General features: G+C 42.3%; 1 protein-coding gene and 1 long non-coding RNA gene across 6 annotated transcripts in view; one reads left to right on the forward strand and one right to left on the reverse strand.

Moving 5' to 3' along the window:
- Window positions 1-21,009, forward strand: part of LOC132210893 (uncharacterized) — a 297,035-nt gene that overhangs the window by 45,918 nt on the left and 230,108 nt on the right. For 4 of the 5 annotated variants that reach the window (XR_009447106.1, XR_009447102.1, XR_009447105.1 and 1 more), the window contains 2 exons: window positions 10,760-10,796; window positions 19,494-19,581. This is a non-coding gene — a long non-coding RNA (uncharacterized LOC132210893). The remainder of the gene's footprint in view (window positions 1-10,759; window positions 10,797-19,493; window positions 19,582-21,009) is intronic. The other variant, XR_009447103.1, reaches the window with a different exon arrangement.
- Window positions 1-21,009, reverse strand: part of LOC125462404 (uncharacterized) — a 347,507-nt gene that overhangs the window by 17,249 nt on the left and 309,249 nt on the right. The window contains exons 65-70 of the mRNA XM_059653886.1: window positions 19,509-19,696; window positions 16,320-16,417; window positions 14,503-14,687; window positions 11,788-11,990; window positions 10,516-10,678; window positions 166-275 (exon numbers count right to left, since the gene is read on the reverse strand). Of these exons, the coding sequence (XP_059509869.1) occupies window positions 166-275; window positions 10,516-10,678; window positions 11,788-11,990; window positions 14,503-14,687; window positions 16,320-16,417; window positions 19,509-19,696 (947 nt within the window). The remainder of the gene's footprint in view (window positions 1-165; window positions 276-10,515; window positions 10,679-11,787; window positions 11,991-14,502; window positions 14,688-16,319; window positions 16,418-19,508; window positions 19,697-21,009) is intronic.

Here is a 21,009-nt window from a genome sequence, read left to right on the forward strand (position 1 = left end):
ATCTAATTATGCCCGATTGCTTCATTTTTCATGTATGTACGGGTGATGAGGGACTAAAACTACTGTCTAAGTTCATTCATGGGTTGCGGTAAGTTACCTTTGCGTATTACTCTGGCCGACAATTCCATCACTGGCTCTGAAAATGTGCTGCAGTCAATCCCTTACCTGCCACTTGTGTGCAAACTCTTCCACATTCTCAGTCTGACAGTGATTGGGCAGTGTGAACTCATTCCCAGCTTCATTATCATTTGTTCCAAACAGACCAGCTGATAAGCCTACAAATAACAGGGGAAAGCATAAGATTAATAAACTCATTTTAGTTATTTCTTTCACTTAGCAATGCTACTTCTAAGTCATCAGCAATGCTTTAGCAAGTGGTCAGCTTACTACCGAGTGACACTTTTAATAATAAGTCACTGATATAACTTTGCAATGATGCTATGTGAATTAGAATTAGGGAGGTCGATAGCATCCTCTGCAGCCAAAAGCATGAATCTTGTAGGGTATGTTGCCTGTACAGTTTCAGGGTGAGGGATATCACAGAGGGTTGACAGGACCCTGAAATGGATGGGAGTAAATGGAGTTATAGAGTCATCGTGTCATACAACACACACCCTTCAGTCCAACCAGCCCACATCGACTAAGTATCCCAAACTAAACAAGTCCCGCTTGCCTGCCTTTGGCCCAGATCGCTCTAAACCTTTTCATTTGTGTACCTATTCAAATGTCTTTTAAATGTTGTAATTGAACCTGCATCACCGTTTCCTCTGACAGTTCATTCCATACACAAACCACCCTCTGTGTGAAAAAGTTGCCCCTCAGGTCTTTTTTAAATCTTTCTCCTTGCACCTTAAAAATATGTCCACTGGCTTTGAACTTAGCCAGCTTAGGGGAAAGACCCTTTATTCACCTTATCTAAGTCCTTCATGACATTTTAAACCTCTATAAAGTCACCCCACAAACTCCCATGCCTCAGTGAGAAAAGTCCCAGCTTATCCAGCCTCTCCTTATAACTCAAACTTTCCAATCCCGGCAACATCCTGGCAAAAGTTTTCCGAACCCTCTCCAATTTGATTGTGTCCTTCCTACAGCAGGGTGACCAGAACTGTACATAGTACTCCAAAAGTGACCACATAAACACCCTGTACAACTTCAGTGCCCCAACTCCTATACTCAATAGTCTGAACATTGAAAGCAAATATGCTGAACACATTCTTAACCAGTGTTCTGAGGAAGGGTCACCAGACCCGAAACGTTAGCTTTGATTCTTTTCTCCGCAAATGCTGCCAGACGCGCTGAGCTTTTCAAGCAACTTCTGTTTTTGATCCACATCATCCACAGTTCTTTCGCTTCTTTTTTCTTAACCACCTTGTCTACATGTGGTGCAACTGTCAAAGAACTATGTACCTGAACCCCTAGGTCTCCATTCAATAACACTACCCAGTGTTCTACCATAAACTGTATAAGTCCTGCTCTGGCTTGTTTTATCAAAATGCAATACCACACATTTATCCATATTAAACTTCATTTACTACTCTTCAGTCCATTGGCCCAGTTGTTCAAGATCCATTTGCAATCATAGATAACAAAGTTTCATATTGGAACAAATAATACTAATGAGCTCAAGGATGCTGTCTTGCTAAGGGATGTTTTTATTGTCCATGAGATGTTGGCGTTGTTACCTGAGCAATATTTATTGCTCATCCCTAGCTGCCCTGGAGAAGGTGGTGGTGAGTTATCTTGTTGAATTGCTGCAGTCCAAATGCTGTAGGAGAACCACTATTAGGGGTAAGAGTTGCAGGATTCTGACCCAGTGACACTGAAGGAACGGTGATATATTTCCACGTCAGGATGGTGAGTGGCTTGGAAGAGAACTTGCAGATGGTGGTGTTCCCATATATCTGCTGCCCTTGTCCTTTTAGATAGTATCAGTCATGCTTTTGGGAGATGCTGTCTATTGGAGCCTTGGTGAATTGTTATATCAGGAGTCGCATTCCAAATTAAAATATAACTATAATAATCTCCAAATGTGTTGTCTGTACCATGGAGAAATTAATGTGGGAGCCAGAGAATTAAACGTAACTAAAGCTGTTGTGTGAAAGATGAGCTAACACAGGCAGTGATGAAGGTAGTGCTGTGGATGTTGTATGTTTGGACTTGCAGAAAGCACTTGACATGTTTCCACATGGTAGACTGGTTAGCAAGTTATAAATGTTGGGTACTGTTGGGTCCTTAGCAGCATGGATTAGAAGTTGGCTAAAAGATGGGAAACAGAGGTTAGGTATAGATAGTAGGTATAGGTGGAAATGAGTTGAAAGTGGTGTTCCCCAGGGATCAGTATTGGGACATTTGCTTTTTCTGATTTATATAAGCAATTTGGAGATGTGTGTTGAGGCAAAATCTCTAAATTCACAGCCGTCACTAAACGAAGGAGAATAGCAAATTGTGATGTTGGTGCTGAGCAACTTCAGAAGGACACTGACAAGTTGGCCAAATGGGTAGACACCTGACAGATGAATTTCAATGCAGAGAAACGTAAGGTAATGCACTTTGGCAGAAGAAACATGGAGAAACAATACAGGCTCAATGATACAAATTGTGAGGGGAGGACAGGAGCAGAGGTATTCAAAATTATAAACAATTTTGACAGGATAAAGAAGGATACTCTGTTTCCACTAGTTTGTGTGTCAATAACTAGGGGTCACAATTTCTGAGGAAGTGTCACCGGACCCGAAACATTAGCCCTGTTTTTTGCTTCACAGATGCAGCCAGACCTGCTGAGCTTTTCCAGCCACTTTGTTTTTGTTCCTGATTTACAGCATCCACAGCTTTTTGGTTTTTATTACCGAGAAATGGCTGGGACCAGAAATTACATTGTATAACATTGTTAGAAAGCACTAAGAGGGATAAATAGGCAGGAGGAGTAGCAGTGGTGTGTTACAGTGTTTCACTTACTGAGTTTGTGTTCCTGTGGCATCATGAACATTTATACCCACATTGTAGTCTGGAATTATGGGTGGTAATGGCAAGAGGCTCCAATGTTCCATCTATCATTTGGGTAACCAGGAACACGCCTTGTTCTGAGATAATGGGAACTGCAGCTGCTGGAGAATCCGAGATAACAATGCGTAGAGCTGGATGAACACAGCAGGCCAAGCAGTGTCTTAGGAGCACAAAAGCTGATGTTTCGGGCCTCGACCCTTAATCAGAAAAGGGGGAGGGGGAGAGGGTTCTGAAATAAATAGGAGGAGATGGGGAGGCAGATCGAAGATGGATAGAGGGGAAGATAGGTGGAAAGGAGACAGACAAGTTAAAGAGGCGGGGATGGAGCCAGTAAAAGTGAGTGTAGGGAGGAGATAGGTCAGTCCAGGGAGGATGGACAGGTCAAGGGGGTGGGATGAGGTAAGTAGGAAGGAAATGGGGTTGCGGCTTGAGGTGTGAGGAGGGTATAGGTGAGAGGAAGAACAGGTTAGGGAGGCGGGGATGAGCTGGGCTGGTTTGGGATGCAGTGAGGGGAGGGGAGATTTTGAAGCTGGTGCAATCCACATTGATAGCATTGGGCTGCAGGGTTCCCAAGCAGAATAGGAGCTGCTGTTCCTGCAACCTGCCTTGTTCTCCCTGCTTGCCATTGGTGTATGCTGGGAGGACTGGCGGGTTGGAACTCATTCTCTTCGGCTGCGTTGTGAATAGACCTTCCTTGGTCATTAAGTTCTACAGTGAATTGGAGCTTCTAGCTTTCAGAAAGGACACTACAACTGTGCTTCCCAGAGGTAGAGAAACTGTGTTTAATAAAGAAAACATGGTGACAGCTGGTGGAAAATGAATTCTATTAAGACATCTCAAACGTAAAGCTAGCAATGGCCATCTCCTTTCTTTAAGAAAACTTACACTTTTTTTCTGGTATAGCCTATGTGCGACTCCAAACCAGCAGCAACATGTGAACTGCCCTCTGAAATGGCTCAGCCAGCCACTCAACTCAAGGGCAATTAGGGATGAGGAACAAACACTTTGCCCACACATACTCCATGAAAGAACAAAGAAAAGGAAGACATACCAGGACTTTCACTGGGGGAAACTGCGCGTGATATGGAGGACAATATGGAGCAGCTTTCTCTCCAGACTGACGTTCCAGACATCAACATCACTATCTCTGGATATGTCCTGTCCCACTGTTAGGCCAGACCCAGCAGAGGTAGAGGCACAGTTGTACACATTGAAGAACAGCTGCCCTGGAAGTCCTCACCATTGACTCTGAAACCCATGAAATCAAGTCACACATGGGCATGGAAACTTTTTGCTGACTACCGTCTACTGCCCTCCCTTAGCTGATGAATCCATGTTCATCTATTTTAAGCATCGATTGGAGGAAGCACTTAAAGGGAAAGAAAGGGAAGAAACTGTACAATGGCTGGTCTCATGTCCATCCTTAAGAGTGGCTCAGTAGAAGCAATACTGACAGAGCTGGACGAGTCTGAATGACAACAGGTTAATTTGAAATCATAAGCTTTTGGAGCACTGCTCCTTTGTCAGGTGAAGTGAAGAAAAGCACACAGGCACAGAATTTATAGGCAGGGAGATCAAAAGATCATACAAATTATTACACAACCCCCTATACTATGAGCTATTATCTTACATAGTACCTTCAGCGAATTTTGAGATTTGTAGCTCAGGTTGAGGTTCTGGATGTAAGTTTGCTCGCTGAGCTGGAAGGTTAGTTTTCAGACGTTTCGTCACCATTCTAGGTAACATCATCAGTGAGCCTCTGGTGAAGCGCTGGTGTTATGTTCCGCTTTCTATTTATGCATTTGAAAGCTAGCCACCAGGATACATGAACATCAACAAGCCACAAAAAGACATGACCCACTATCACTAGTATCCTTAAGTACAGATGAGGAAGGACACCACTTTGATTGGGACAACACATCCATCCTAGGACAAGCCAAACAGAGACACGCACGAGAATTCCTAGAAGCATGGCATTCCAACCGGAACTCCATCAACAAACACATTGATTTGGAGCCCATCTACCACCCTCTGAGAAAAAGAACAGGAAATGACATAACCAATACAGGAAATGACATCACCAACCCAAGGAAACCTAAACACGTAAATAGAAAGCAAAACATAACACCAGCGCTTCACCAGAGGCTCACTGATGATGTTACCTAGAATGGTGACGAAACGTCTGAAAATGAACCTTCCAGCTCAGCGAGCAAACTTACATCCATACTACCTTTCCATGCAGTGTCCTGTCAGTTGTCTTCTGGAAATATAAGTATAGCATATCCCCTTTATCCACGTTGCTTCTTCATCGAAAAATTCTAAGTTCTATACAATATCCTCCTAAATAGAAGATTCAAGTATTTCCTCTGTGTCAGATGTTAAACCAGTTGGCCTGTAGTTTTCTGCTTTCTGTACCCCACTTCTTGAATAGAGGAAATACAAGCTATACTTCTCAATCCAATGGAATCTTTCCAGAATCTTGAGAATTTTGGAGAAATACAACCAATACACATACTTCTTCATCAGCCACTTCTTTTAAGAGCCGGGAGGACCAGGGCGGCACAGTGACTAAGTGGCTGGCACTACTGCCTCAGAGCGCCAGGCACCCTGGTTCAATTCCACTCTTGGGCGACTGTCTGTGTGGAGTTTGCACGTTCTCCCCTGGAGAAGGGCAAAGGTGCGGGCAGAGGTGCAGGAAAAGCAAGAGATGCGGTTGAGGGCATTTTCAATCACCGGAGTGGGGGAAGATGTGGTCCCGGAAAGAGGAGGACATTTGGGATGTGCAGGAATGGAACGCCCCATCTTGGGAGCAGATACGGCAGAGGCGGAGGAATTGGGAGTAGGGGATTGCATTCTTGCAGGAAGGTGGGTGAGAGGAGGTGTAGTCTATGTAGATGTGGGAGTTGGTGGGCTTGAAATCGATGTCAGTTTCAAGGCAGTCACCACAGATGGAGATAGAGAGGCCCAGGACGGAGAGAGAGGTATCACGGATGTCCATGTGAACTTGAAGTTGGGGTGAACGGTGTTGGTAAAGTTAATGAACTGTTCAAGCTCCTCGTGGGAACACAAGGCAATGCTGATACAGTCATCAATGTAGCGGGGGAAGAGATGGGGGATAGTGCAATACCAGAAAACAGACTGTCCCATGTATCCTATGAAGAGGCAGGCATAGTTTGGGCCCCTGTAGGAAGTCGGAGGAGTTAAAGGAGAAGTTGTTAAGGTAAGGACAAATTTGGTTAGGAGATGAGGGTGTTGGTGGAGGGGGACTGGTTAGGCCTGCGGGAGATGAAGCAGTGGAGGGATTTTAGGTCATCTGTGTGGAGGATACAAGTATACAGGGATTGGATGTCCACCATGAGGATGAGGTGTTGGGGGCCAGGGAATTGGAAGTCTTGGAGGAGGCAGAGGGCGCTCTGTTCATGACAAACATCCCACTTACCTTCCCCAGCCCCACCCTTCCCCTCTATTTATTTCCCTCTCCCTTCCCCCTCCCCATTTCTGAAGAAGAATTCCGACCGGAAACATCAACTTTCCTGCTCCTCTGATGCTGCCTGGCCTGCTGTGTTCCTTTAGTTTCACTCTGTGTTTTTTCTGACTCCAGCATCTGCAGTTCCTACTATCTCTTAGGAAATGTGCTGTTTCCTGGCACTCACTCTGCTTAGTATCCACGCTGCCTCCATCCATGTCATTGCATGGATTTCAATTGTGCTGGAAAGCCAATAATGTGGCACATTACGAACCACCTTTTAGAAGGCCGTATATACTATTTTGACCTCATTGTTCACTTGACCTGCACATTTGTCTGAGTGCATGTCTGGATGACCTCCTGCTGGTAGGAAGCAACTCTCCTCCTTTCCTCTGCTGATGCCATGCCTAGAAACCCAGGAGCCTGCATTCTCCCATGTCATACAATACAATAATTGCACAACTGTGGGAACATGCAGGTTCCCCAATGCTGTGCCATTCCTCAGTATTTGCCCAGCTGACAATCAGTCCATGTGTCACTGCCAACCCCTGCTTTGATGCATTCCTCCTTTAAGCAGGGCAGACTGGACTTAAACGGAGTGAGCTACTCCCTGTTCATATGTCCTGTCAATCCACTGGACTGTTAGTCTTGACTGGATGCTGATATGAATAAACATGAATGGAAATTAATGGGTGCGAGTTAATCTCACATCACGAGGCCTAGGTCCATTTATGGATGTTATCTCATTTAGCCTTGCACAATTTTAAAATAAAACTTTCTACAGATGTTTGGAACATAAAAAGAACATTTATTCTGTTATGAGCCAACATTTTTTGTATGATTTAGAGCACTGCTACCAACCACATGCTCAGATGATGCAATGTTTCTTAGATGCCATTTCATCTGCACGAGGACAAAGTATAAATGTCCTGCATTGAGCGTGCCATGAATATTATGATTGTCAAGTTGCTGAGGCCATGGCCAATTTTTGTCTTTCCTGGGCCAAGTGTTTGTTTCATCTTCAACTGACTATTTCTACTTTGACATTGCTCAATGGCCTTGGTTTACAACACAGTAAGTTCTGTTGCTTAAACAGGACCTTATGATTGTAAAACCTTATGACTGAATTTTGCTTCGATTCGTCAGCTGAGTGATCTAATTGTTCCATAGAGAAACAGTCACATTGTTTTCTCTTCAAACATATTTCATTAAACAGAGCAAATCCATTATAAGTTAACCAAACAGGAATCCATCACATATTATCAAGGCTGGTTGTCACCACCTTCAGGACATAGCTCAAAAAGTATAATCCATAACATTAAAACAATCGAATCATAATTCCTAAAATTATCCCAACAGTTTATCTGTCCTATCTTTTAACTTGAAGAACCCTTGCTATCTTCACCTATTCTAGTTCAACTGTCTGTGCCTCACCCATGTGCCAGCCTCATGCAAAATCTACTCATCTAACCCAGCAGTGGCCAAGTTTCAGTCAAACGTCCATTACGCGCTACTGTGTAGCCCAGGCGTCAGCACAATTCAGGCACAATTGGGATTGCTATATAATCAAGCAACTAGATCAACCTCCTAGAATTCACTGTACACTTTCAGGCTCTAGAGCCAACATGTTCTCTTTGACACTGCCGCAATTTGTATCCAGCTGTCCCATGGATCTCAACTCCAGGAGCTGCCACTAACTCAGCCTCTGCCCCACTGCAGCTCCACACCACAATGGTGTAGCCTGGAGATGACCCCTGCCTCTGTCTTTCCGGAAAGGCAGACTGGGAAAATTGAACCTTTAATGAAAGATTAATGTAGTTTGTCGTTGAATTTTGTCGCTATTTAAATGTTTGATGAATTGTTAATCAAATCCCTTTTATTTCCCTTTTTCAATGAAGATATTAATCTGTGTAAAATTAACAATTGGAGAAATTTGATACAATTGCATTATATATTCATATCATAATATCACAAAGTATGATTTAGAGACCTTGTTTATTTCTAATTAAGATTCAACTGAATAGTATTGCACTGGGCAACCACAGAATTGCCACGATCTATTCACAAATTATGCACATTAGAGGGCAGGCCTAAAAAATAATTTAAAAAGTAAACCAAATTTATCAACTTTAAGAATAAATATCTGTTCAGATAACAAATTTCTAGAACAGGATCACACAAGGAGGATAATTGCAATGAGTATAATAGCAAATTTAGGATTGCTAAAAAGGCAATGTAAAACCAAAGAAGATGCAAACAGTAATAAGCAATAGACATGAGATTAAAATTAGCATTTTGTACTTTCACCTAAAAGTGTGTCACATGGACATAGCAGTGTGATGGAAAATTGTCACTGATTAATTGGCACAGGATGGTGTGAAAGATAAAGACAGCAACCTCTCCAGTCTGGAATGCTTGGAACCAAAGCATTTTTGGATTTTGGAATTTTTTGGATTACTGAATGATTTTAGAATGCTTAACCAAAAATGTATGAATTGATTAAAAATATGCACCTCAAACTGGAAACATGCCAAAACAGACAAGTACAGGCTAATGTACAGGAGTCCAGAATGAACACATCAGCAGTTAAATGATACATTCCTTTATAAATACTCTTTAAGGCTTAGTAAGTCCCAATGCATTTATACACAGAGATTTGAAGACACTTGCAGCCATCCTAAATTCTTGGGAAATCCCCACCAGACCTTCCCTCATTACTTTCTAATGTGACCCCTTTTAACACACAATAATTACCCTCTCATCCTACACACAGTAATTACCCCTTCATCGTACACACCGTAATTAGCCCCTCATCCTACACATATTAATTACCTTCCTCTCATACAGCTATTACCCTCCCCTCACACACAGCTATTATCCCTCTCTAACACACAGTAATTACCCTCCTCCCATATACAGATATTCCCCTTCCCAGACCCAGTAATTACGCGTCTCCCCAACATGACAATTATCCTCACACAATGTATTTCCTCCTTCTCCCCACACAAAGTAAGTATTACCCTCTCCCCCATAGACAGTAATTACACACCACCCCCTCGTTCTCTCCCCCCCATGCATACAGTAATTGTGCTTCCAGGTTTGATCTGGTTGCCACAGCCTGCGCAGCAAGCCATCAGACCAAGGTAAGGAGCCTGTACGCCAGGCAGACAGGACCAGCGACATAACAAAACCTGAAGCTAGTACTTAACTCCCCAGTTTGGCCACATGACCTGCCATCAATCTGTAAATGTCAGTCAGTCTCTGAGGTGCACGTACTAGCCTCTCGCTGTATCTAGTTGTTGCAAGAGTTTGTGGGCCCACTTAGCGCTCACCAGTAAAGCTTCTCCTGAGCTTAAAGAGCACTTTGATCTTTCCTCCCTCAGGGCAATGGGAGCTTGCCACTTCTCTGTTCAGAACAATTGTATTTACAGTGTAATTTATAATTCTATCCAAGTTTGCTCACCATCTACCAAGGGACCAGTCAGGGGTGTGATGGAATAATCCCCACTTGCCTGGGCGAGTGCAGGTCTAACAACACAAGCTTGAAAACATCCAGGACAAAGCGGCCTGCTTGATTAGCAAAACATCCATCATCTTCCAATCCTGCTCACACCAGCTCGCAGCGGCAGTAGCGTATATCATCTTCATGCTGCACTATAGTGACTCAATGAGGCTCCTTCGACACCATCTTCCAAACCTATGACCATTACCACCTAGAATGTCAAGGGCAGCAGATACATGGAAACACCACCACCTGCAACTTCCCTTCCAAACCACTCACCATGCTCACTTAAAAATATTTTGTCACTCAGAATCACTAGGTCAAAATCCTGAAACTCCTTTCCTAACAGCATCTACAACCACCAATTCAAAGCAGCAGCTCACCACCACCTTCAGAAGGGTAATTAGGGATCAGCAACAAAAGCTGGCCTCGCCAGTGATGTCCATACCCTGATAAAAGAGCATCACAAATAATTCAAGCAGCATAAAGTTCCCTTTAAACGGACAGAGCACACATTTAACGTACAAATATTCCTAGTACTGACCATGGTACCACCCAGGAAGAGTCAGACTGCAGACATCATGTTGCATATCACATGATACTGTCACTCCATTTTGATTTGACACTTTGACTTCATTGAGGTCCTTACTGACTGTAACTCCATTTTTCATCAGGGGAAGTTCAATGACTTTGCAATTCTCTTCAACCTATGGAAAACAACTTGCATTATATTTTCATTAGTCAATTGTTTTGTCTAATTATTCTCGTTCCTTTTTAACTAAAACTAGGATGCACAGAAGAAAATAACCAGTTAATATTAAAAAGGTAAGACATGCAAAATCTAAGCTAATAGACATTTCATCATGACTGTTTCAACGACACATTTTGCAAATATTACCACTGTGAGATATATTTAACTTGTTATTATAAAGTAATAAAAACAAAAATTGCTGGAAAAGCTCAGCAGGGCTGGCAGCATTTGTGCAGAGAAATCAGATTTAACGTTTTGGGTCCAGTGAGCCTCAGATTTAACGTTTTGGGTCCAGTGACCTTTCTTCAGAATTATTCTCACCAGACCCGAAACATTAACTCTGATTTCTCTCTTCACATGCCGCCAGTCCTGCTGATCTTGTCCAGAAATTTCTGTTTTTGTTTCGATTTCTAGCATCTGCAGATTTAAGTAACCCTGGCAATGCAGTTCCATTCCACAATTGTAGAAGTGCACCAGGGTAACAAGTTAAATGTTTACCAATGGCAAAAGCTGAGATTTAAAATATGCAGGCCATTTAACATTGCATTCACACTCGAAAAGTTAACTCTGTTTCCTCTTCACAAATGCTGTTGACTTTCTCTAGCAATTTCGGTTTTTCTTTGTTTCAAATTTCTGATGTTCGCAGTTCTTTGTTTTATTAAAATTGTTCTAAGACAGGCATGGGTTGTTAAAATCTTAACGATTAAAACAACCACTGGGCATCTGCTAACCACCGCATCCTTTCCAGCTTGTTTTTCGCAAAAGATTCCTACTCCAAACAGAAGGTTGATATAGAGATAATGGGAACTGCAGATGCTGGAGAATACGAGATAACAGAGTGTGGAGCTTGATGAACACAGCAGGCCGAGCAGCATCTTAGGAGCGCAAAAGCTGACGTTTTGGGTCTGATGAAGGGTCTAGGCCCGAAATGTCAGCTTTTGTGCTCCTGAGATGCTGCTTGGCCTGCTGTGTTCATCCAGCTTCACACTTTGTTATCTATGAAGGTTGATATACATTTGCATAGGTGTGATGGAAAAGAATTTGAATGCTGGTACGTGCTTTTACCTTTATTCCTGGGTATATATCAATGACAGTGTGATTCATTTCCACACGGATAGACCTCTTGCCATCACTCTCATGATTCAGTAACATTGTGAAGGTGTTCCTTTGGAAATCTTTGGCTAAAAGAAAACTACACTGGCTGGCAAAATCATAGATCTTCCCATCAAACGTCACGTAGTGCTTGCTTCCAATAAGTAGGGCTTGGTCTGTGGAACATTTAGGGAAGCAGTCTTAAGATTTCATAAAGTATTGTGAATAAATATTTACAATGCGATTACTTTGAAAATTAAAAACAGATTTCAAATAAGCAAAGAACATCTTTCCCCGTTGGGGTCAGGCAACAAATACTGTTGCCAAAGCCGGTTTGCAAACAAGTGAGAACTGGATTTTACTGGTTATGTTTAGCATTCTAGCCCAAAAAATATTTCAGCATAATAAATTATCTGACATGTGGTGTGTTACAGTGAATGCCCATATGGTGCAACAACTGATGTTCTGTTCCTGCTAGAGAGATTATTTTTGTCAGAATCAACAGGAAAAGGTGACAGAAGGCGGCCAAATAAAGTCTGCTTTAGCTCATTTCAGTCCTCCAGTTGGGAAGTCTGCAATTTGTCCACTGCATGGCTCTTGAATTACTCTCTGGTGTCTACCTAAATAAATACACTGATGTCTAATCAAGTGTTAATTACTGTTTATGTGAAGAAATCCTCACAGGCATCAACTCTAAATTTCCTCATCACAAGGTGAATCCAAGTCTATTGCTTCCTGCTATCGAGCATTTTCAAGCATTTCAAGAGATTGAGCAATTTAGGCCAATACTCACTGGAATTGAGAAAATGGGAAGAGGCCTAATTGAGGTATACAAGATGCAAAAGGAGGTTGATAAAGTAGACATAGACAGGATGGTTGCCATTGTGGGACAATCTAGAATGAAAGCTCATAGTTTTAGGGGTGGAAGATTTAAACCAGAGATAAGCAGAAATTACTTCTCTCAAAGGGCTGTGAATCTGCAGAATTCATTACCCCAGAGAATGATGGATGTGGGATATTGTGTAAATTTAAGGAGGAGATAGACAGATTTTTAATTAACAGGTGGAAGGGTTATGGCAAGGTGCAGTATAGTACAGTTGAGATCACCTATGATTGTATTAAATGGCAGAGAAGGCTCAAGGGGCTGAGTGGCCTGCTCCTGTTCCTATGTCCTTGTTTACCTTTGCTCTATCATGTAATCAATACTCATTATAACCACAAAGTATGGAATCAGCTGTCTTTTTGATTCCAGGTGTGCTAATTTTCAATATTATCATTCTATAAAATGTAAAACATGATGTCTAATGTTAAATCATTACCAGTATCTATAGCAATAGCTAAAGCGTCACCAAGAACTGTGTAAACATTTAAAGCTGGAGAAAGAGGTGGTTTCTTGGCCTAGGTAGGAACTTTCCATTCCAGAGAGCCATTTGATTCACAAAACTGGCTTTGCTTGCAGAGTGAATAAGAACAGAAATTGGCCATTAAGCCTATTCGCCATTATCATGGTTGATCCGCTATCTCAAAATCATATTTTCCTGCTCTCTCCCCTTATTGTTTTGGCGTCTGGGAATATTGTTATTTCTTAAACATATTCGCTGACTTGGTGTTCACAGCTTTTGTGGTACTGAATTCTATAGGCACATCACTCTCTGAGTGAAGATATTTTTCCTTACTTCAATCCAAAACAGTGTACCCCATACACTCTTGTACAGGGTCCTACTCCAGCTACAGGGAGCACCATCAGCCACTTACAAATGTTTTATCACAAGTCCAGCTGAGGTTTTGTCAAGGTAACCTCCGGAAACATTTCAAGCCACAGTGAATTAGTGTCTTTGGTATTTTCTTTGAAAACATCAGTTATTTTGTTACCACTTTATGCAATAACAACAAAAGGAGGGATTATATTTTTAAAAGACGTGAATATATTTATCTGAATTGCACAGTCAGGCACGCAACCATTGCTGAATTCTAATTGACACATCAGGGCAATCCATCATTGTTGAGTAAATAATCCATACCTATATGATTCACAAAAATAATGTATATCACTCCGAGCGTAAGATCATAAGAACTAGGAGCAGGAATAGGCTATTCAGCTCCTCATGCTTGCCCTGTCATTCAACATAATCATGACTGATCTCATAAAAGGCATCCAGATAGGTACATGAATAGCAAGAGTTTAGAGGGATATGGACCAAATGCTAGCAAATGGGACTAGGTTAGATTGGGATACATAGTCGGCATGGATCAGTTGGTCCAAAGGATCTGTCTCCATGCTGTATCATTTCATTTTCCTGCCCACTCACCGTAAACGTTTAACTAATTAAAAATATCTTTATCTCCTCCTAAAATTTATTCAGTGTCGTGGTGTTCACTGCACTGTAGGACAGTGAAATCTACAGATTCATGGTACTTTGAGAGAAATCATTTCTCCTCATCTGTGTTTTAAATTTTCCACCCCTTAGCCTAAAACAGTGTTCTAGGTTGTTCTACATTGGAAACACCTTCTTTATGTCTGTCTACTTTGTCAATCTTCTCTTCGCATCTTAAATACCTCAGTTAGATCTCCCCATCCTTCGAAGCTCAAGTGAGGAAAGGCCAAAACTAGTCACAATTGAACATTTTGGTGCTTTCGTGAAGAGCCAATTTGGCACTCCACTGACTGCCAACGGTGGTAAAACTTACGTTCAAAGGGGCTGTCCAGCATCCTGTGCTTTAATCTGTAATATTCGGCAACTGGGTTTATATTGTACAGACTCCTCAGCGTCTTTATTAGTTTGGTTTCAACAAGGTAGTTGGTAATCTTAGCCACGTCAAGCAACTGATTCCCCATTGGCAACAATGGCACATTCACCACGACAGAGCAATCTCTGCAAAATAGATCCATGACTAAAAATTGAAGCAATCCCTAATATTTTGAGTCTATTTGATTGAACATGACTGCAACATGGCAACAAATATTTATTGACTGTTGTGAAGATGTGCTTCTCAAAGGTTACATTCACAGCTTGCTGACTGCCACTATTCTACAAAAGAAAGGACTTGCAGTTTTTGGCATATATATGTTTGGAAGATGGCAGTGATGTGGAAATGTCATTGGATTAGCAATCTAGCTATTGCTCTCCGGACCATGGGTTTGAACCGCCACACAGCAGCTTATGGGGCATTTAAATTCAATGAATAAATCCAGATTATAAAGCTAGTGTCAATGATGGCGATCATGACAATGATCACTAATTGTCGTAAAAACCCATAGGGAAGGAAATCACCTGCCCTTTACCTAGTCTGGCCTGCTCGTGACGCCACTGCAATGTGGTTGACTCTTCGTTGTTCTCTGAAACAGCCTAGCTAGTGAACCAGTTAATACAGGGACAGGGAACAAAAACTGGGCTCACCATTACCTCCCACCATCTATGAAAGAAAAACATCCCAAAGTGCTTCAGGGTCAGTGAAATACAAGATAGCATTGGACAGTTATTTGCATAGCAGAGCCAGTGCAGACATGATGGGTTGAATGGCCTCTTTCTGGGCTGTAATAATTCTGTCATTTAAAATATAGCCACCCTGAAATATAAGCAAAGCTAACAGTCAAGTTTCAAATAATGTCTCACAAACATAGCAGGGAGGGAAAAACGACTAAATTTTCAGTTTTTTGAATATCACTACTGGGGTCTTCTCAGTTGGCTTTGAGGTCAGCATGGTGGCTCAGTGGTTCACACTGTTGCCTCACACCACCAGGGACCCAGGTTCGATTCCACCCTTAGGCACTGTCTGTGTGGAGTTTGTGCTTCCTCCCACAGTCCAACGATGTGCAGGTATGGTGGATTGGCCGTGGGAAATGGAGGGCTAGGATAGAAGGGATGTGTCTGGGTTGGATGCTGTTTGGACTTGGTGTGGTCTTGATGGGCTGAATGGCCTGCTTCCACATTGTAGGGATTCTTTAAGATGGCGACTCAGTTTAAACTTCATTCCAGAAATCAGCACCTCAGGCAGTGCAGCATTGCTTCTGTACTGTGATTGAGTACCAGGCTAGGTTACATACCCCATGCTCTGCAATGGGGTTTGTACACATAATCTTAAACAAGGTTCCCCCCAGCCTGGTTGCACACCCTTCCAAAATCTTCCCTCCGGCTGACGATATAAAAGCTCGCATACAAGTACAAACAGATTCAAGAATGGACCTCTCAAATTTTAAATTCAATGTTGATCGATCTCGCTCTTTGCAGACTTTCTCTGTAGCCTTAACATCGTATCCTTTACTCTGTTCTATTGCCTTAATACACTTTGTATGGTATGATCTGCCTGTACCAAACATAAAACAAAACTGTTCACTGCACCTAGGTACATGTGACAATAAATAAATCAAATCAAATCATCTGACACAGAAGCTTGTGAGCTACCAATCAGCAACAGCCGATATTACAACATTTTGGAAAACAGAGAAAATGCAACAATTGAATCCTCGTTAGAAATGCATATGATCTAACTAGCTGAATACTTACTCGGGTGAGTATTTGTAGAGATTGGCAAGTGGCTTATGGATCTTACTCGTGGCTTTGGAGATTCTTGTCTCTGCCCACATCACTATTTGTTGCACTGCCTGTTTGAAAATGGGGAAAATGTTCTTCGTAAATAATGGACAAATATGAGATATACAGGGACCTTGGTAAAATTGGGATAGAAGAATATAATGAATGAAACAGAAAGATACCATTGTTACCATGTTTTTACTGACCCTTGAATGACAGTACTGGTTGGATTTTGTTACTTACATTTCTGGGACAACAGTCACAAAGCTCACATTCTGCCACAGATTTACTTCAGAATTTGCAATTAAATAATGACTTGCGCAGACCAAACAAACACAAATTGTGAGGTTAACCTTCATCTGCAAAATGTGCAACATCAGTTCAGCCACTGCTTATACATCTCCATCTTTAAGTCAACTGAAACAGTGGCACAGTAGTTAGCACTGCTGCCTCACAATGCTGGGGACCTGGGTTGGACTCCACTCTCAGGCAACTGTCTGTGTGGAGTTTGCACATTCTCCCCATGTCTGCATGAGTTTCCTCTAGGTGCTCTGGTTTCCTCTCAGTCCAAAGATGTGCAGGTTAGGTGGATTAGCCATGGGAATTAGAGGGATAAGTCAGGGGGATGTGTCCGGGTGGGACGCTCTTTGGAGGGTCGGTGTGGACTTGATGGGCTGAATGGCCTGCTCCTGCACTGTAGGGATTCTATGAAATTTGAATTGAGAGGTGAGTATCTTATTTTCCTGATTCAGGCCACATCCTCATTCGAACATTGCCAAAGCACAGCTTGTGCCGTGGGTTAGTCACAGGTCAAAGCAATGGGGCGACGCCAGGTCGGCCTCAGCCAGAATTAGAACCAAAACCTGACACAATTGACATTATTCTGAGCCCCTGCTAACCATCTAGCCATTTCAACCATCTAGCCATTGTGCAACCCCTGCACAATCCTCAGAGCAGTCTATACCATGTACAAGATGATCTTTCAGGAACTTACCAGACGTCCTCAGATAGCACTCTGAACTATATATTGTTCTGATTTGGAAATATATTGCCATTCCTTCAGTGTCAATGGATCAAAACTCTGGAACACCTGAATCAACGGCACTGCAGGTTGCTCTACAGCATGTGGACTGTGGTGGTTCAACAAGGCAGCTCAGTGCCACCTTCTCCATAAGGAAATAGCTGAAGAACTTAATAAGTACTTTGCGTCAGTCTTCACAGTGGAAGACATGAGTAGTATGCCAACAATTAGGGAGAGCCGGGGGCAGAGTTGAGTATGGTAGGCATTACAAAAGAGAAAGTGCTAGAAAAGCTAAAGGGTCTAAAAATTGATAAATCTCCTGGCCCCGATGGGCTACATCCTAGAGTTCTGAGGGAGGTGGCTGAGGAAATAGCGGAGGCTTTGATCGTGATCTTTCAAAAGTCACTGGAGTCTGGGAAAGTCCCAGATGATTGGAAAATTGCTGTTGTAACTCCCTTGTTTAAGAAAGGATCAAGGCAAATTTTGGAAAATTATAGGCCGATTAGCCTAACCTCGGTAGTTGGTAAAATTCTAGAATCCATTGTCAAGGATGAGATTTCTAAATTCCTGGAAGTGCAGGGTCAGTTTAATACAAGTCAGCATGGATTTAGTAAGGGGAGGTCGTGCCTGACAAACCTGTTAGAATTCTTTGAAGAGGTAACAAGTATGTTAGACCAGGGAAACCCAGTAGATGTTATCTATCTAGACTTCCAAAAGGCCTTTGATACAGTGCCTCACGGGAGGCTGCTGAGCAAGGTGAGGGCCCATGGTCTTCGAGGTGAGCTACTGGCTTGGATTGAGGATTGGCTGTCTGACAGAAGGCAGAGAGTGGGGATAAAAGGCTCTTTCTCGGAATGGCAACCGGTGACAAGTGGTGTCCCGCAGGGTTCAGTGTTGGGGCCACAGCTGTTCACCTTATATATTAATCATCTGGATGAAGGGACTGGGGGCATTCTGGCGAAGTTTGCCAATGATACGAAGATAGGTGGACAGGCAGGTACTACTGAGGAGGTGGGGAGGCTGCAGAAAGATTTAGACAGTTTAGGAGAGTGGTCCAGGAAATGGCTGATGAAATTCAATGTGAGTAAATGTGAGGTTTTGCACTTTGGAAAAAAGAATACAGGCATGGACTATTTTCTAAACAGTGAGAAAATTCGCAAATCAGAAGTGCAAAGGGATTTGGGAGTGTTGGTCCAGGATTCTCTAAAGGTTAACTTCCAGGTAGAGTCCGTGATTAAGAAAGCAAATGTAATGTTGTTGTTTATCTCAACAGGGTTGGAATTTAAAAGCAGCGATGTGCTTCTGAGGCTTTATAAGGCTCTAGTTAGGCCCCATTTAGAATACTGTGTCCGATTTTGGGCCTCACACCTCAGGAAGGACTTACTAGCCTTGGAGCATGTCCAGCGGAGATTCACACGGATGATCCCTGGAATGGTAGGTTTAGTGTATGATGAACGGCTAAGGATCCTGGGATTGTACTCATTAGAGTTTAGAAGGTTAAGGGGAGATCTAATAGAAACTTACAAGATAATGTATGGTTTAGAAGGGGTGGACGCTAGGAAGTTGTTTCCGTTAGGCGGGGAGACTAAGACCCGTGGGCACAGCCTTAAAATTAGAGGGAGTAAATTTAAAACTGAAATGAGACGACATTTCTTCAGCCAGAGAGTGGTGGGCTTGTGGAATTCATTGCCGCAGAGTGTAGTGGAGGCCAGAACGTTGGATGCCGGGACGTTGGATGCCTTCAAGGCAGAGATCGACAAATTCTTGATCTCAAAAGGAATCAAGGGCTACGGGGAGAGTGCAGGGAAGTGGTGTTGAAATGCCCATCAGCCATGATTTAAATGGCGGAGTGGACTTGATGGGCCAAATGGCCTTACTTCCACTCCTATGTCTTATGTTCTTATGGTCTTCTCCAGGACAAACAGGGATGGATAACAAATACTGGACCAGCCAGTGATGCCCACATTCCATGAACAAATAAGGAAAATTATTCTTGATTTATGGGATTAAAATGAACTTATAAATAACTAATAACATAAACTAGAGATGAGAAATGAAGTTTCTTTTTCTGAATGGAAAATTAGATTGTAAAATCGAAATTAATGGCATGGTATCTTTCTTTGTAGATTTAACACACTTACCAAATCAAATACTTGCTTGGTAATATGGAGCACTTTCGGCACTGAACGTAGCAGCCATGTATCCTGAACAATGGTGGGTATAAAAGATTGAATCTTTTCCAGATACTCCTCAGTCTTCTGTTTCCATTCTTGATCTAGTTCCTTCAGTGTGACATCATAGTAAGCACCCTTTAATGTGGCCACCGGTTCTGAAAATCAAATTGGCCTATCCATGAATGTGAAATGTTTGAGTCATGTTGCTCATGCCAACTGCTTCCCTTTTCATGTTATTCCCTCAGGTATGATTATTTACTTCATATCTTTGCACACATTTATTTCCCTTTCAGCAAGGGTTCATCAACCACTTCACTTGCATTGTGAATGCTCCTGTCCATGTCCACAATGGCTGGAGTGAGGTTTGAACCCAGGTCTCCTAGATCAGGAGGAGGGACTCTCCCAACGGGGAGTCACATAGCCTCAAGTCTTTTGGAAAACCTATGAACACTTACCACTCTGCAATTTTACTCACCCATCAGTCGAGGTGAAGTGGGTAATTATAGATATGGACTGCTATTTCATCACTCCCATTGTGAAAAAGGTATAACCTGGACAAGCCCCCTAATGGTACTCAAACAGTTGCAATGATTTGTTTATTTAAGTTCAGCTCAAAGCAGGTATACTTTCCCCTTTTTTTTCAAACATTGCTTTGATTCAGGAACAAAATGTGATGAGGTGAAAGTTGATTACGAAGGGTGAACAAAAAGGCACAAAACTTTGCATTAAATAAATACACAGGTTATCAAATCTCTCACGTTCTTGCTCATGGCGAGGCAGGGATTGAACTGGTCGGACACGTTAGGGGTTGTGACCGTGAATGTTCTTCAGGTAGACAGATTATAAGAGAGCTGGTTACTCAGTTAAAGCAAAGAAAATGGGAGCAGATATCCTTCTTGTTGCATCCGGGTGACATTTGCTGACCATGAGGTGATCTCTAGAAAATCAGGTGAGGGTGGGGAGGAGATGGCAGATAAGAGACTGTTTCCAGGAATGCAGTACTTTGATTATGAGCAATATTGCACAGATTGGGGTTTTTTTTGTTTGGAATTGTGAAGACTGAGGATAGGTTTAATTAACTTGGATATAGTTATAAGAGGGTTGAGTGGTAGTTAAAATGGATAGAAAGAACCTTTTCCGTAACAGTGAGGCCAATATCCAGGGGCACAGGTCTTAATTCCTTTATGTGGGTCTTCATACAACCTCAGATATCAGAAGATTTCATCAAGAACTGAAGAGTCAGGCGCCAAAGAATCTTTTTCTAAGAGGCAAGTGGACCTCTTCGTGGCCTGTTCTCAGGTTCACCCTGTCAGAATTTTTAAAAAAATGCAAGTCCCTTTAAGATTCAAACAGAACAGATCTGGAGTTGATTGGAAGCAAGTGACTGTCAATGGATTTTGTATATTAGAGCTGAAACTCTATGTATAATTAGGGACACAGGTGATTTGGTGATGAAGAAAATAGATTG

Source organism: Stegostoma tigrinum, chromosome 23 (genome assembly GCF_030684315.1).
Source record: "Stegostoma tigrinum isolate sSteTig4 chromosome 23, sSteTig4.hap1, whole genome shotgun sequence".
In the NCBI taxonomy this organism is placed as follows: domain Eukaryota; kingdom Metazoa; phylum Chordata; class Chondrichthyes; order Orectolobiformes; family Stegostomatidae; genus Stegostoma; species Stegostoma tigrinum.